At 40.5% G+C, this 17845-nt stretch overlaps 2 protein-coding genes across 2 annotated transcripts in view; one reads left to right on the top strand and one right to left on the bottom strand.

The window, feature by feature from the left end:
- The window catches only part of ARMC10 (armadillo repeat containing 10), a 36153-nt gene extending 32150 nt beyond the window's left edge, over positions 1 to 4003 (bottom strand). Inside the window, exon 1 of the mRNA XM_066240040.1 lies at positions 3735 to 4003. Coding sequence (XP_066096137.1) covers positions 3735 to 3873 — 139 coding nt within the window. The 5' untranslated portion in view covers positions 3874 to 4003. The remainder of the gene's footprint in view (positions 1 to 3734) is intronic.
- Positions 4004 to 4128: 125 nt separating this feature from the next.
- The window catches only part of FBXL13 (F-box and leucine rich repeat protein 13), a 327926-nt gene continuing 314209 nt past the window's right edge, over positions 4129 to 17845 (top strand). The window contains exon 1 of the mRNA XM_066240027.1: positions 4129 to 4473. Coding sequence (XP_066096124.1) covers positions 4399 to 4473 — 75 coding nt within the window. The 5' untranslated portion in view covers positions 4129 to 4398. The remainder of the gene's footprint in view (positions 4474 to 17845) is intronic.

Raw genomic sequence — 17845 nt, 5'->3', positions numbered from 1 at the left:
GACAAATGAGCCAAAAATATACACACAAGGAAAGGACAGTCTTTTCAGTAAGTGGCGTTGTGAAAATCGAACAGCTATGTGCAAAAGCATAAAACAGGACTTCTATCCTTACACCATAAACAAAAATCAACTCAAAATGGACTAAAGACTTGAAATTAAGACCTGTAAGCTAAAACTCCTAGAAGAAAACATAGGCAGTAAGCTTAAATAGGTCTTAGCATGATTTTGTAGATTTGACACCAAAAGCAAGAGCAACAAAAGTGAAAACGAACAAGTGGGACTACATTAAACTACAAAGCTTTTGGAAAGCAACAGAATTATCAACAAAATGAAAAGGCAACTTATGGAATGGGAGAAAATATTTGCAAATCATTCCTCTGATAAGGGGTTAATATCCAAAATATGTATATGAAGAACTCATGCAACCCAATAGCCAAACCCCCCAAACAATCTGATTAAAAAATGGGCAGAGGTCTAAATAGATTATTTTTTCAAAGACATAAATGTGGCCAACAGGTCCAACAGGGGCATGCAAATCAAAACCACAATGAAGTATCACTTCACACATTTAGAATGTCTATCTATAGATAAGAGATACTAGAAAGCCCGGAGGTCATACGAAATGACCGCTGTTCTAGATATTATAAATTGTAATTAAAACGATTTGTGCAAAGGTGTCTGCTAATTCAAACTGAATTACCCAGGGCAGGCGGCGAGGATGCCCCTTTGCTTAGTGCCCCACAGGGTTTCCCCCTTCTACTTGCTTAATTGCTTAAAGTAGAGTGCAATGAAGGAAACCACTGGCGGTACATTTCTTAAGAGTCACTGCTAGCTCAATAAATAAAGGTGATTTAAATAATAAAATGTTAATTCACATGTCAAAGATCTCTTTGTACACAACATTTCTTGTGTAGATCTTTCCATCATTTTTAAGCTCGCCTTGCAGAGGACCATCAATTATTTTTAATTTTATGTCCATACTTTCACGAACTCTTGAACAGGCAACATAAAGTTGACTGTGTCAAAATGCAGGCTCAGGTAAAAAAATGCCAACACGCTTAAGCATTTGGCCCTGAGACTTACTGATGGTCATAGCAAAGGCAAGTTTTACAGGAAATTGTCTACGTCTCAATTGAAACGGCAACCCGCATTTGCTCTGCGACTGAAGCAAGCCTTGTCTTTCTCTGCTCAGTGGTTTCTTTTTGTCGAGAAAGCCGTTTTTGTGCAGCTTTAGCTCCTTTTCTCTCCTTTTCAGTGCTGTATTTTCTAGGAGGCATTCTTAAAAGAAATTATGCTAAGTCGTAGTTTTTATGTAAAACAGATGATTGCCAATGCAAACAAATGTTCACCTTCCCCCTGACACACTCAATTTGCATTCAGCCTTAAATTGTTTCAAAAGCAGATGATTGCCAATGCAAACAAATGTTCACCTTACCCCTGACACGCTCAATTTGCGTTCAGCCGTGGCAACTTCACCCCATTGGCTAGTACAGTTACGCAAGCAACCAATAAGCTATCGGCGACAGACACTTAAGCCGCATATAATAAAGAAATGCTGGTGGGGATGTGGAGAAAAGGAAACCCTTGTGCGCTGTTGGTGGGAATGCAGACTGGTGCAGCCACTGTGGAAAACTGTATGGAGGAACCTCAAAAACTTAAAAAGTGGTGTGTGTACGTGTGTATATATATGAAGTATTATTCAGCCACAAAAAAGGAAATCCTGCCATATGTGACAACAGATAGATCTTGGGGGCATTACGCTAAGTGAAATAAACTAGACAAAAGAGGACAAACTGTATCTCACTTATATATAGACAAACTTGGAGTGTGGGGGTGGCTCCATGCATAAAATGGGTGAAGGTGGTTAAAAGGTACAAACTTCCAGTTACAAGATAAATAAATCCTGAGGATGTATAATGTACAGCTTGGTGACTGTGGTTAACCATACTCTGTTGTATACTTGAAAACTGTTAAGAAAGTAAATCTTAAAAGTTCTCATCCCAAGAGGAAAAAAATTGTAACTCTGAGTGGTGATGGATGTCAATAAACCTATTGTGATCATTTTGCAATATATATCGTATTGTACATATATCATACTATGTTGTACACCTAAAACTAAAGATAATATGTTAATTGTACCTCAATTTAAAAAAATCATTTTCTAAAATCTAAGATTTGATGCTGACAAAAATGGGTATATCTCAATCTTCCTCAGAGATAAAGCTATAGGTTCAGGAAGGGACTGTAAGCAACTTATTTGTAAGCTGCCTGACCTAAGGTAATGGTGATTTTTGGGAACTGGTAAAATTAAGTTTAAAAGTAAGACCTTGATCATTATAAGTGAAAAGGTATGTGAGTCCAAGCCACCAGGACAATGTCTTATACAGAAACATCTCTGATACAAAGACAGCATATTAGGCTTTGTAAGTAAGAATAAATGCAAATCTTTTAAAACAATGGATTTTTCCCTTGCACAGAAAGGGAAAGAGACCTCCCCCCACTCCCTTTTCTGACACCATTTCCTTGAGCAAACTTTCAATTATTTTATCAGTCTCTTTGACATACATAATACATCTTTTTAAAAGTTAAGTAAACCTCTTGCCACTTTACAACCCAAGAAAATCTTTTTTAGGGGCTTTGGGATTATCTGTTTACAATGTAAAGATCAAGGAAGGTCAGACTGATCTGATCTTGTCTCTGAGTTTCGCCTTGGCATCTGGCTTAACATTGTAACCACTTATCATAAATGCTGAGAAGTCTTCTTGTCCCTCCCTCTGGGTAAGGGTTAACACAAATAGCACCCCAAATACAAGTGAATTTAGGATGAGCTATAGGGAGGTGGCTTCTCTGTAATTCCCTGCAGCAAATGCTGCTGTCACATCCTCTTAAGCACAAGTTGTTTATCTTGAGAACATACCTGTAATATGAAATGGTCGTATCTGCCTGGGTACATAAAGGGCTGAGAATTCTTTGTCTTTGCAATCCTATTAGCAGATCGCCTAAGATGGGTGTAGCAATCTGGTTGAATGCTTATTCTGTAATAAAGCTATTTTAGCTTCCATTATCTGAAATATCCCTCAGAACATTCAACAAATTGTTAGAATCCTGAATGCATCTATCAGCTTCTGGACAGAAACCTAATCCTGTACTTGTACCCCATGGGGAGGGGTGTTCCCCATGCATACAACTGTTCATTCTGAAATAGCTATATCTACATCTATCCCTTTGTACAGCACCCTTCTGCAACTTGGCCTGTATATGGACCACAGTGACTTCAAGGTAACTCCCTTCTCAGAGGCTGGGCCAAGTCTAGGCAGAACTTCCCCTCTGGCGTCCTTTCTTCCAGGGTAACTGCATGCAGAATTTCATCTGCTGCTCCAGGCCCCTGTAAAACCCCGTCCATAGTCGGGGGATCCCTTTGGCAATACAAAGGTCTGGAACAAGCTTTCACGTGAGAAGCAATCAACATGCTTTGAGAAACCTAATCCTCAGGCGTGACGTCAGACTCAAGCAGAAAGTTTGGGCAATTTTTCATTCCAGAATTTTGAACAAAGAAGCGCAGGCAGGGAAGCGTCAGAACCCTGCCCCAATCAAGTGGACGACCCGCCCTCTGCACCTGGGCCTCCCTCCCTCTCCCGGCTCGTTTCTCACTCCGAGCACAGCAAAGTTAGGAGCGCCTAGGACAGCCCCGGTCTCCCGTCCTCGATCACCTGCCCGGTTCCCCGTGGCCTCACCTGCGGACCGCGAGGGACGCAGCCGCAGTCCCCGGCCGCCCCGCCGCGGGCCCCGCGTCAGCTTGTAGACGCAATAGCAGACGCCGGCCCCGAGGACCAGGCCTGCCGCCACCCAGCCCGCGCCCCGCGTGCCGCTCATGCCGCCGGGGCCCGGGCGCAGCGCAGGCGCTGGCGCGGGGGGATGCAGGGCGCCGGCGCGAGGGTTTTGCGGAGCGAGCCGGTCTCACCGCCACCGGGGATGCAGCGGAACCGCCCGAGGAGAAAGGAAATGGGAGCCCGAGCTCCGCCTCCCGGAAACAGCGCTACGACAATAGTAAAACCGCCCACCCGGGCCACGGCCGCGGCGCGTCCCTGCGGCCCCCAGGGCGGGGCGAGGGGCGGGCCGGCAGAGTCGCCCTCTGCGAAGAACTGCCACACTACGTGACACGAAGGGGACACAGGTGACTGCCAGCACGCGGAGATGGGCGTCTCAGAACTCCTTCCCTGACCCCTGCTGCCCAGGACCGAGGCCCGCTTCCCTCCCCTACACCCGGCGTGAGGCTGCTGAGTTTGGGGTGCCCCGCCCCGCCGCGCGGTTGCCAGGACAACGCCGGGACGCGCCTGCCCCGGCGGCGCCTGGAGTGGAGAGAGTGGAGCGCAGTTTCAGTAGAGCCAGCCCTTTGCCATGGCCTCGCTACGCGCTGCCAGTCCCAGTCTGAGAAATTACTTTAAGGAGAAATACATTCCTCAGGTCTGCGAGGTACTGAACCACTTGGCGGCAGAGTTAGAAGAGGGAGGAATTGGAAGGTATTTCCCAAGAGGAGGGCCTAGTGTTGGCCGGGAGCGGGAGTGGAGGAAAGGAGGAGCGAGTGGGAGAGGACGAAGTCAGCTTTGGATAGGTCGGCGGTCTGGGCTGAACAGAGATCCGAGAGAAGACAGGGTTGACGGTGGCTGAAAGAGGGGAGTGGGTGACAACTCCCGGGGAGAAAGAGCACAGGGCTCCAGAACAGAAACTGCAAACTCCGACTTTAAAGATTTGGACGAGAGGAGCCTGAGGAACGGAGATCTGGAGTGAGAAAGAAGTGCCCCAGAGACGGAGGAGGGAAATCAGGAGTCTGGCTTTATGAAGAGAGTGGGCAATAGTGTCCCCTAAGAAAAGGACCTGAAGGGATATCGTGGGTTTGGCCCAAGGAGAGCCTGGGGTTTGAATGGAGTGATGAAGGGGAGTTGGAAAATGACAGGTGTGGATATATCTCTTGTCAGAATTATACAGTCAAGATTTGTGTATTTGAACTTATGTTAATTTTACCTAAATACTCGATATAATTGAGAACAGGAAGGAAACTGATGGATATATAAATAATAAAATAATAATAAGGATCACAGAATGGTGATAATTGCTGAAACTGAGTGATGGGTAAATAAGAGTTCATTGTTTACTTTGTATATGTTTGAAGTTTTCCATAATAAAAAGTTAAAATAAAAGATAGTCACATCTGGGTGCTTTTTTCTCATAATGTATGTAGCTAGGGGTGGTTGGAATGACAGGCTTGATTTGGCTGTGTAGTCATTTCCCGTGTTTGCTTGTTCTATCAATTATCCATGGCTATGCAATACAACTGCAAAATTTAGTGGCTTAAAACAACAGGAATCGTTTAGTTTGCTGAAGAATTGGAAATTTGGGCAAGGTTTTTTAGGAGGAGCTATTCTCTGCCCCATGTGGTATCATCCTGAGTGGATCAACAGGCGGTTAAAGAACCACCTTTAAGATGGTTCACTCGCATGCTTTGCATGCTGGGTCTGGATGTTGGCTGGGAAATCAGCAAGGTCTGTGAACCGATAAGTTTGGTTCCTCCTCATGGGTCTCTCCATGGGCTGCTTGAACTTCCTCACACTATGGTGCCTTAGTCCCAAGAGCAGGTGTCACCAGAGAGAACTAAGTAGAAGTTATATCATCATTTATCACCTAGGCTCAGAAGTCAACATAACATTATTTTTACCTAGATTCAAGAGGAGGGAACATAGACCCCACTTCTTTTTTTTTTTAATTTATTTATTAAATTTAACGCAGTGACATTGATAAATCAGGGTATATATGTTGAGAGAAAACATCTCTAGATTATTTTGACATTTGATTGTGCTGTATACCCCTCCCCCAATGTTAAATTGTCTTCTGTCACCTTCTATCTGGTTTTCTTTGTGCCCCTCCCCTCCCCCAACCCCTCTCTCCTTCGTCCCCTCCCCCCTACCCCCACCCCTGTTGCCATCACATTCTTGTTCATGTCTCTGAGTCTCATTTTTATGTCCTATGTATGGATTCATATAGTTCTTATTTTTTTTCTGATTTCCTCATTTCACTCCATATAATGTTATCAAGGTCCATCCATGTTATTGTAAATGATCCGATGTCATCATTTCTTTTTTAATTTTCTTTATTTTTATTTTACAGAGACAGTGAGTCAGAGAGAAAGATAAATAGGGACAGACAGGACAGAGAGAGAGGAGAAGCATCAATCATTAGTTTTTCGTTGCGTGTTGCAACACCTTAGTTGTTCATTGATTTCTTTCTCATATGTGCCTTGACCGCAGCTTTCAGCCGACCAAGTAACCCCTTGCTGGAGCCAGCGACCTTGGGTTCAAGCTGGCGACCTTGGGGTCTCGAACCTGGATCCTCGGCATCCCAGTCCGACGCTCTATCCACTGCGCCACCGCCTGGTCAGGCCGATGTCATCATTTCTTATGGCTGAGTAGTATTCCATAGTATATATGTACCAAAGCTTTTTTTTTTTTTTTTTAAATAAATTTTTATTAATGGTAATGGGATGACAGTAATAAATCAGGGTACATATATTCAAAGAAAACATGTCTAGGTTATTTTGTCATTAAATTATGTTGCGTACCCCTCGCCCAAAGTCAGATTGTCCTCCGCCACCCTCTATCTAGTTCTCTGTGCCCCTCCCCCTCCCCCTAACTCTCTCCCTCCCTCCCTCCCATGTCCTCCCTCCCCCCACCCCTGGTAACCACCACACTCTGGTCCATGTCTCTTAGTCTCATTTTTATGTTCCACCAATGTATGGAATCATGTAGTTCTTGTTTTTTTCTGATTTACTTATTTCACTCCTTATAATGTTATCAAGATCCCACCATTTTGCTATAAATGATCTGATGTCATCATTTCTTATGGCTGAGTAGTATTCCATAGTGTATATGTGCCACATCTTCTTTATCCAGTCTTCTATTGAAGGGCTTTTTGGTTGTTTCCATGTCTTGGCCACTGTGAACAGTGCTGCAATGAACATGGGGCTACATGTGTCTTCACGTATCAATGTTTCTGAGGTTTTGGGGTATATACCCAGTAGAGGGATTGTTGGGTCATAAGGTAGTTCTATTTGCAGTTTTTTGAGGAACCACCATACTTTCCTCCATAATGGTTGTACTACTTTACATTCCCACCAACAGTGAATGAGGGTTCCTTTTTCTCCACAGCCTCTCCAACATTTGCTATTACCCGTCTTGTTGATAATAACTAATCTAACAGGGGTGAGGTGGTATCTCATTGTAGTTTTGATTTGCATTTCTCTAATAACTAATGAAGCTGAGCATCTTTTCATATATCTGTTGGCCATTTGTATCTCTTCCTGGGAGAAGTGTCTTTTCATGTCCTCTTCCCATTTTTTTATGGGATTGTTTGTTTGTTTGTTGTTGAGTTTTATGAGTTCTTTGTAAATTTTGGATATTAGGCCCTTATCTGAGCTGTTGTTTGTAAATATCATTTCCCATTTAGTTGGCTGTCTGTTTATTTTTATATCAGTTTCTCTTGCTGAGCAAAAACTTTTTATTCTGATGTAGTCCCATTCATTTATCTTCGCCTTCACTTCTCTTGCCATTGGAGTCAAGTTCATAAAATGTTCTTTAAAACCCAGGTCCATGATTTTAGTACCTATGTCTTCTTCTATGTACTTTATTGTTTCAGGTCTTATATTTAGGACTTTGATCCATTTTGAATTAATTTTAGTACACGGGGACAGGCTATAGTCGAGTTTCATTCTTTTGCATGTGGCTTTCCAGTTTTCCCAACACCATTTGTTGAAGAGGCTTTCTTTTCTCCATTGTATGTTGTTGGCCCCTTTATCAAAGATTATTTGACCATATATATGTGGTTTTATTTCTGGGCTTTCTATTCTGTTCCATTGGTCTGAGTGTCTATTTTTCTGCCAATACCATGCTGTTTTGATTATCGTGGCCCTATAATATAGTTTAAAGTCAGGTATTGTTATGCCCCCAGCTTCATTCTTTTTCCTTAGGATTGTTTTGGCTATTCGGGGTTTTTTATAGTTCCATATAAATCTGATGATTTTTTGTTCCATTTCTTTAAAAAATCTCATAGGGATTTTGATGGGAATTGCATTAAATTTGTATATTGCTTTGGGTAATATGGCCATTTTGATTATATTTATTCTTCCTATCCAAGAACAAGGAATATTTTTCCATCTCATTGTATCTTTTTCAATTTCCCTTAACAATGCTTTGTAATTTTCATTATATAGGTCCTTTACATTCTTTGTTATGTTTATTCCTAGGTATTTTATTTATTTTTGTTGCAATCGTGAAGGGGATTATTTTTTTGAGTTCGTTTTCTAATATTTCATTGTTGGCATATAGAAAGGCTATGGACTTTTGTATGTTAATTTTGTATCCTGCGACCTTACTGTATTGGTTTATTGTTTCTAATAATCTTTTTGTGGAGTCCTTCGGGTTTTCGATGTATAGGATCATATCATCAGCAAAAAGGGATACCTTTACTTCTTCTTTTCCGATATGGATGCCTTTTATTTCTTTGTCTTGTCTGATTGCTCTGGCCAGAACTTCTAGCACCACGTTAAATAAGAGTGGAGAGAGTGGACAACCCTGTCTTGTTCCTGATTTAAGGTAGAAAGTCCTCAGTTTTATGCCGTTTAATATGATGTTGGCTGATGGTTTATCATATATGGCCTTTATTATGTTGAGATATTTTCCTTCTATACCCATTTTGTTGAGAGTCTTAAACATAAAATTGTGTTGAATTTTATCAAAAGCCTTTTCTGCATCTATTGATAAGATCATGTGGTTTTTGTTCTTTGTTTTGTTGATATGGTGTATTACGTTAACTGTTTTGCGTGTGTTGAACCATCCTTGAGATTCTGGGATGAATCCCACTTGATCATGATGTATTATTTTTTTAATATGTTGTTGTATTCGGTTTGCCAGTATTTTGTTTAGTATTTTAGCATCTGTATTCATTAGAGATATTGGTCTGTAGTTTTCTTTCTTTGTGCCATCCTTGCCAGGTTTTGGTATGAGGGTTATGTTGGCCTCATAAAATGTGTTTGGAAGTATTGCTTCTTCTTCAATTTTTTGGAAGACTTTGAGTAGAATAAGAACCAAGTCTTCTTTGAATGTTTGATAGAATTCACTAGTATAACCGTCTGGGCCTGGACTTTTATTTTTGGGGAGGTTTTTAATAGTTTTTTCTATTTCCTCCCTGCTGATTGGTCTGTTTAGGCTTTCTGCTTCTTCATGACTTAGTCTAGGAAGGTTGTATTGTTTTAGGAATTTATCCATTTCTTCTAGATTGTTGTATTTGGTGGCATATAATTTTTCATAGTATTCTACAATAATTCTTTGTATATCTATGATGTCTGTGGTGACCTCTCCTCTTTCATTTTGGATTTTATTTATTTGAGTCCTGTGCCTTTTTTCCTTGGTGAGTCTTGCCAAGGGTTTGTCAATTTCGTTGATCTTTTCAAAGAACCAGCTCCTTGTTTTATTGATTTTTTTCTATAGTTTTTCTATTCTCTATTTCATTTATTTCTGCTCTGATTTTTATTATCTCCTTTCTTCGGCTGGTTTTGGGTTGTCTTTGTTCTTCTTTTTCTAGTTCCTTAAGGTGTGAAGTTAAGTGGTTCACTTCGGCTCTCTCTTGTTTGTTCATATAGGTCTGAAGTGATATGAACTTTCCTCTTATTACTGCTTTTGCTGCATCCCAGAGATTCTGATATGTCGTATTTTCATTTTCATTTGTCTGTATATATCTTTTGATCTCTGCGCTTATTTCTTCTTTGGCCCATTCATTTTTTAGAAGTATGTTGTTTAGTTTCCACATTTTTGTGGGTTTTTTCCCCTCTTTTTTGCAGTTGAATTCTAGTTTCAAGGCTTTATGATCAGAAAATATGCTTGGTACAATTTCAATTTTTCTAAATTTGCTGATATTGTCTTTGTGGCCCAACATATGGTCAATTCTTGAGAATGTTCCATGTACACTAGAGAAAAATGTATACTCTGTCGCTTTGGGATGAAGTGTCCTGTAGATGTCTATCATATCCAGGTGTTCTAGTATTTCATTTAAGGCCACTATATCTTTATTGATTCTCTGTTTGGATGACCGATCTAGAGCCGTCAGCGGTGTATTGAGGTCTCCAAGTATGATTGTATTTTTATTAGTTTTTGTTTTAAGGTCAATAAGTAGCTGTCTTATATATTTTGGTGCTCCTTGGTTTGGTGCATATATATTAAGGATTGTTATGTCTTCTTGATTCAAGTTCCCCTTAATCATTATGAAATGACCATTTTTTGTCTCTGAGTACTTTTTCTGTCTTGTAGTCAGCATTATTAGATATGAGTATTGCTACACCTGCTTTTTTTTGGGTGTTGTTTGCTTGGAGTATTGTTTTCCAGCCTTTCACTTTGAATTTGTTTTTATCCTTGTTGCTTAGATGTGTTTCTTGTAGGCAGCATATAGTTGGATTTTCTTTTTTAATCCATTCTGCTACTCTGTGTCTTTTTATTGGTAAGTTTAATCCATTTACATTTAGTGTAATTATTGACACTTGTGGGTTCCCTACTGCCATTTTATAAATTGCTTTCTGTTAGTTTTGTATCTAGTTTGATTCTTCTCTTTTGTTTTTCTATCATTTGTTTGTGTTTGTTTGTGTTCCATACTTCTTTCCTCTGTTGCTACCTTTTTTAAGTCAAGTGTTTTTGTGGTGGTTTTTTCAAGGGTGGTTACCATTAAGTAATGAAAAGAGTACCTACCATATTCATTGTAGTACCCTATCTTATAAGTATTTCTGCACTTCATCATCCTTTGCTACTGTTAATCTCCATCCTCTCCCCCCTTTTTTTCCTTTGTTGTCACAGTTTAAGTTTGGTTTTATTGTGTTCTTGGTGGAGCTGTTACTTGTGGTGTTGTTTTCTTTTGTTCTTTGAATCTGGTTGGAAAACCCCCTTTAGTATTTCCTGGAGTGGGGGCTTTCTGTTGATAAATTCTCTCATCTTTTCTGTATTTGTGAATGTTTTTATATCTCCTTCATACTTGAAGGATAGCTTTGATGGGTATAGTATTCTTGGCTGAAAGTTCCTCTCTTTCAGGGCTTTAAATATTAGAGTCTACTCTCTTCTAGCTTGTAGAGTTTCTGCTGAGAAATCTGATGATGATCTAATAGGCCTTCCTTTATATGTTGTACTCTTCTTTTCCCTGGCTGCCTTGAGAATTTTTTCTTTGTCATTGGTTTGTGTCATCTTCATTATGATGTGCCTTGGAGTGGGTTTGTTGGGGTTAAGAAAACTCGGTGTTCTGTTTGCTTCTTGAATTTGAGGCTTTAGTTCTTTCCACAGGCTTGGGAAGTTCTCGTCTATTATTTGTTTGAGTATATTCTCCATTCCATTTTCTTTCTCTTCTCCCTCTGATATACCTATTATTCTTATGTTATTCTTTCTGATGGAGTCAGACAATTCCTGTAGGGCTTTCTCGTTTTTTATTATTTTTGAGTCTCTTTCTTCTTCTCTCTGTTGTGCCTCAAGTTGTTTGTCTTCTATTTCACTAATCCTATCCTCAATCTGGGCTGTTCTGTTAGCTAAGCTTGTTACCTCGTTTTTCAGCTCGTTAATTGAGTTTTTCATTTCTGTTTGATTTGTTTTAATAGTTTCAATTTCCTTGGTAATATATTCTTTTTGTTCATTGAGTTGTTTTCTGATCTCCCTATATTGCCTTTCTGTGTTTTCTTGTATATCTCTGAGTATTTTTAAGATTTCTATTTTAAATTCTCTGTCATTTAGCTCCAAGGCTTCCAATATGTTAAGTCTTTTCTCCATAGATTTTTCCACATCTATTTGTGTTACCTCTTTCTTTTGTATCCATAATATTCGATTTCTTCTTTCTTATTGGCATCTGAGGGTGGTCTTGTTGATAGCACTAATTAGAATTAATAAAGAGTAAAAAGTAAAAAAAAAAAAAAAGGTAAAACACCCCACAAAAAAAAAAGTAATAATTTATTATTTCCCCCTTTTTTCTTTCTTCTCTTTCCCTCCTCTCCCCTCCTCAGGGAAATATCATGCCTATAATGGAGGGCCTGATTTGGGGTGAAGAGTTCAAGGGGCAAAAAAAGGGAGTAGGGACCTACTAAATGCAAAAAAAAAAATAATAATAAAAAAAATAAAAAAATAAAAGGAAGAAAATTTTAGACAAGCATAAGATGATTTGCTTGTAACTGATGGTCAACTAAGAGATATAATGAGAGGGATAAGAGGGAACCAGAAAAAAGGACAAAAAAAAGAATAATAAAGAAGAAAAAAATAAAAATAATAAGTAAAAATCTGTTGTATTAAGTGGAGCGAAGACTAAATACAATGGAGACCTTGGGTTGGGAGGACCCAAAATGCCACAAAAATAAACAAACAAGAAAAAAACAAAAACAAAAGCAAAAAAGAAAAATAAAGCCTAAAAAAGCCTTGAGTCCCAAATTAACTAATTTGTTCGTGATTGAGGATTAAATGGGAGGAAAGTAAAACGAGAAAAGAAAAAACGATAGAAAGGAAAAAATAAGAAATAAGAGAAAAACAAAGGAAGAAATAAAAAAGGAAGAGAAAAAAACAAAATAAAGCAAATAAAAAAAAAAAAGAGGAGAGAGTGAAGAGTTAAGTGTTTTGGAGTATAACCTTAAAGGAGGGTGAGGATGAAGAAGAGAAATAAAATGTAACAGTTATGGGTAGTGTAGTTCAAGAAAAGGGAAGCATAAGATGGGCAGAGAATAGAAGGACCAAGGTGGAGGAAATAAAGGCAATAAGATAGAAGAAACAAACAACAACAAAAAAAAAATTAGTGGAACAAGTTGTAAAGTCTGTGGATTTTTCTTGATTTTGAGAGGTTAACTTCTTCCTTTTTCTTTTCTCTCCCTCTTCCTGGTCGGTGACTCTGTACCCCAGGCTCTGCCCCTGTGTCACACTTAGGTAGGGATTTGCAGTTGATGGGATTCTATGGCAATGTCATATAATTGGCTTTAGTCTTGCTGGTAGTCAAGGCTTGTTGGCGTTTGCAGGGTCCAACGATGAGAGAGTTTGCTTTCCTGGATTCTCTCTCCTAGTCCCCCCTTCCTGAATTAGCAGCCTGGTGATCCAGCTATAAGGCTGCAACTGCTTCTGCCTGGGGAGTAAGAGGCTCAAAGAGCTGGGAAATCCTCACTCTATCCCCACTCAGTGCAAGGCTTTGGGAAAGGCTCTGGCAGTCAGGGCCTCCAGTGTAATCAGGTGGGGGTGGGAGTCAATTGTTGTCAAGGTGACTGTTCAGCGCCTAGCTTTCAGTTGGACCTCTCAACCCAGGCTTTCCACACTTTGTAGCCTGTTTTGGCTGGGAAGAAGAGGCACTAGTCTCTGCTTGCGACTAGTGTAGTATAGATCTTATTATCTGCCAATTCCCTCTTGTTAGCGTTTATCCCTGAATATGGAGGCTCTATCAATCAGAAGTTGCCCCCGCCCCTTTAGCGAGAGGCACTAAAAAATATCACGCCTCTTGTCTTGGGTCGCTGAACTGAGAGAGATCTTATCAATTAGAACCGAGGGTGCGCAGATTTCATGGGTTAAGCTAATTTCAGTGATTGGGTCGCAGCTGTGCTCCCGAAGGTATTTTAGGCTGCCTGCACGCGCCCCTCCCCCAATGCTTGATTGTTAGCTTGAATGGCTGGGTGAGGTGCCCCGCCCACGAGAATCTCCCAAGTAGAAGACCACCCTTGTGCCTCTCCCGCTTGCCCTGCCGCTGGTGGCTGGATCGCACAGGCGCAGGATAATGGGGCACCCTGGGTGTGCGGGCCAGTAGGGCGCCCTGGGCGTGTGGAATGCCCAGGGCACGCGTGCAAATGGGGTGCTCCGGGCACCGGTGGCTGGTGACTCTCACTCGCAGTGCGCGGGCCGCTGGGAACGTTAGCGGTGCTCGCTCTGCAACCGGACCGGGCGCACGCTCGCGGCTGCTCGGGGCTCCCGAGTGTGGGCTGACTCACCACAGGCGCACTCCCTCGCGGCTTGAATGAACGTCGCTGCGGTAGCTTCCTCCACACCCTCCTCTCTCAGATTCAAGTGATAACAGTCCTTTTGCTTTCAGTTTGTGTGGAACTCCGGAATGCTCCGAGGATAAATTTTTCTGTTTCTAGATGATAAATTTGTTGTGATTTAGGGGAGATCTGTCGGACGCGCTGCTCACGGAGCCATTTCCGTGACGTCACTACCAAAGCTTTTTAATCCACTTGTCCTCTGACGGACACTTGGGCTGTTTCCAGATCTTCGCTATTGTGAACAATGCTGCCACAAACATGGGGGGTGCATTTCTCCTTTTGGAGCCGTTCTATGGTGTCTTTGGGGTATATTCCTAAAAGTGGGATAGCTGGGTCAAAAGGCAGTTCGATTTTCAGTTTTTTGAGGAATCTCCATACTGTTTTCCACAGAGGCTGCACCAGTCTGCATTCCCATCAGCAGTGCAGGAGGGTTCCCTTTTCTCCACATCCTCTCCAGCACTTATTCTGTGTTGTTTTGTTGATGAGCGCCATTCTGACTGGTGTGAGGTGATATCTCATTGTGGTTTTAATTTGCATTTCTCTAATGATTAGTGATGTTGAGCATTTTTTCATATGCCTATTGGCCATCTGTATGTCCTCTTTGGAGAAGTGTCTATTCATTTCTTTTGCCCACTTTTGGATTGGGTTGTTTGTCTTCCTGGTGTTGAGATTTACAAGTTCTTTATAAATTTTGGTTATTAACCCCTTATCAGACGTATTGTCAAATATGTTCGCCCATTGTGTAGTTTGTCTTTTTATTCTGTTCTTGTTGTCTTTAGCTGTGCAAAAATTTTTTAGTTTGATATAGTCCCATTTGTTTATCCTGTCTTTTATTTCACTTCCCTGTGGAGATAAATCAGCAAATATATTGCTCCGAGAGATGTCCGAGAGCTTACTGCCTATGTTTTCTTCTAAGATGCTTATGGTTTCATGGCCTACATTTAAGTCCTTTATCCATTTTGAGTTTATTTTTGTGAGTGGTGTAAGCTGGTGATCTAGTTTCATTTTTTTGCAGGTAGCTGTCCAATTTTCCCAACACCTTTTGTTAAAGAGGCTGTCTTTATTTACTCCATTGTATTTCCTTTCCTCCTTTGTCAAATATCAGTTGTCCATAGAACTGTGGGTTTATTTCTGGGTTCTCTGTTCTGTTCCATTGATCTATATGCCTGTTCTTATGCCAGTGCCAGGCTGTTTTGAGTACAATGGCCTTGTAGTATAACTTGATATCAGGAAGTTTGATACCTCCCACTTTATTCTTCTTTTTTAAGATTGCTGAGGCTATTCGTGTTCTCTTTTGGTTCCATATAAATTTTTGGAATATGTGTTCTATATCTTTGAAGTATGTCATTGGTATTTTAATTGGTATTGCATTGAATTTATAGATTGCTTGGGTAATAGAGACATTTTAATGATGTTTATTCTTCCTAACCATGAGCACGGTATATGCTTCCACTTGTTTGTATCTTCCTTGATTTCTTTTATCAATGCTTTGTAATTTTCTGAGTACAAGTCTTTAGTCTCCTTGGTTAAGTTTACCCTAGGTACTTTATTTTTTTTGGATGTAATTGTGAAGGGGATTGTTTCCTTAATTTCTCTTTCTGACTGTTCATTGTTGATGTATAAAAATGCCTCTGATTTCTGAGTATTGATTTTATATCCTGCTACTTTGCTGAATTAATTTATCAGGTCCAGTAGCTTTTTGACTGAGACTTTAGAGTTTTCTATATACAATATCATATCATCTGCAAATAATGATAGTTTTACTTCTTCTTTTCCAACTTGAATGCCTTTTAATTCTTCTTCTTGTCTGATTGCTGTGGCTAGGACTTCCAGGATTATGTTAAATAAGAGTGGTGAAAGGGGGCATCCCCTGCCTTGTTCCTGATCTTAAGGGTATTGCTTTTAATTTTTGCCCATTGAGTATGATGTTGGCTGTGGGTTTCTCATAGATGGCTTTTATCATGTTGACTTATGTTCCCTGTATTCCCACTTTGCTGAGAGTTTTGATCATGAATGGGTGCTGGATTTTATCAAATGCTTTTTCTGCAGCTATTGAAATTATCATATGGTTTTTCTCCTTCTTTTTGTTTATGTGATGAATCACATTGATTGATTTACGAATATTGTACCAGCCTTGCCTCCCCAGAATAAATCCCACTTGATCATGGTATATGATTTTTTCCATATATTGTTGAATCCGGTTTGCTAATATTTTGTTGAGGATTTTAGCATCTATATTCATCAGAGATATCGGCCCATAATTTTCTTTCTTTGTGTTGTCTTTGCCTGGTTTTGGAATCAAAATTATGCTCGTCTCATAAAAGACCCCACTTCTTGATGGGAGACGTAGCAAAGTCACATTGCAAAAGGAGCCTGTGGCATGAGAGATACTGTTATAGCCGTTCTGGAAAATACAATCGGATGCACCTGGCTTGTTGAAACAAGGGGAATCTGGAATCAATTTTTATCTCAGAGCATTATCTGAACAAATAAGATGTGGATCACAACAGTGTCACTCAGTAAAAGGTCTTAACCCTTCTATAATGATCTCTTTTTCCTTTTCTATTTTCCCAGGAGCAGATGTATAATGGACATTAACAAGTTGCCTACGCCAGTGGTCCCCAACCCCCTGGGCCGTGGACTGGTACTGGTCCACAGAGAAAGAATAAATAACTTACATTATTTTCATTTTATTTATATTTAAGTCTGAACGATGTTTTATTTTTAAAAAATGACCAGATTCCCTCTGTTACATCCGTCTAAGACTCACTCTTGACGCTTGTCTCGGTCACGTGATCCATCCCACCCTAAAGGCTGGTCCATGAAAATATTTTCTGACATTAAACCAGTCCATGGCCCAAAAAAGGTTGGGGACCACTGGCCTACACAATATCTACTTCCTCCTTCCCTCCTCCTAATATTCTTACATTTTTATTTTATTACCTACCTTTTCCCCTTAGAGCCCATGTGCTTCAGGGGAACTATCTGTACGTCTAGAGTTGGCTGTGATTAGATTACAGTGGTCGGCAAACTCATTAGTCAAGAGAGCCAAATATCAACAGTACAACGATTGAAATTTCTTTTGAGAGCCAAATTTTTTAAACTTAAATTACATAGGTAGGTACATTCCTTATCAAGGTAGCGCCTGCACGTGGTATTTTGTGAAAGAGCCACACTCAAGGGGCCAAAGAGCCGCATGTGGCTCACAAGCCACAATTTGCCCACCAGGGGTTAGGAAAACTAGTGCATTGAGTTTCCCTGGCCACAATGTTTGTGACCTTGCTGGGTGGTGGTGAGGATAATGGGAGAAGGCAAGATGTGATTGAAGACAATTTAGGTCAGGTTACTTGTTGTAATGTTGGGATAGAGATTTACCATCTCTGGACAGTCATGGGGGGAGCATGTAGCCCTGGGAGCAAATGGCAATTATCTTATGTCCACAAGGAGAGATGGTTTTAAGGTAAAGTGGATTCTGAGGAAGGCAGAGTGGGGAAATGGAAGGAAATCAGGTTTCTAGTGGCATCAGTAAGTCACTGGCTTAAACCTACCTGCAGCTTGATCTTTTGAATTTTCAGTTGTGGGATCCAACAAATTCCATGTGGTGCTGAGGTTTATTACTGATGCTTAAACCTTAAGCATCAGAAACAATACGAGGGGATTGTTTTTATTGTGAGATTGCCTAGAGTTGATTTTTAGCTTGCCAATTACTAATCATGGAACTTTGAGCAAGCTTCTGAATCTCTCTGCCTCAGTTTTCTTGTAGTAAGATTCCAG

This window comes from Saccopteryx bilineata, chromosome 7 (genome assembly GCF_036850765.1).
Source record: "Saccopteryx bilineata isolate mSacBil1 chromosome 7, mSacBil1_pri_phased_curated, whole genome shotgun sequence".
NCBI classification, from domain to species: domain Eukaryota; kingdom Metazoa; phylum Chordata; class Mammalia; order Chiroptera; family Emballonuridae; genus Saccopteryx; species Saccopteryx bilineata.
This window is presented reverse-complemented; position numbering and strand designations above follow the sequence as displayed.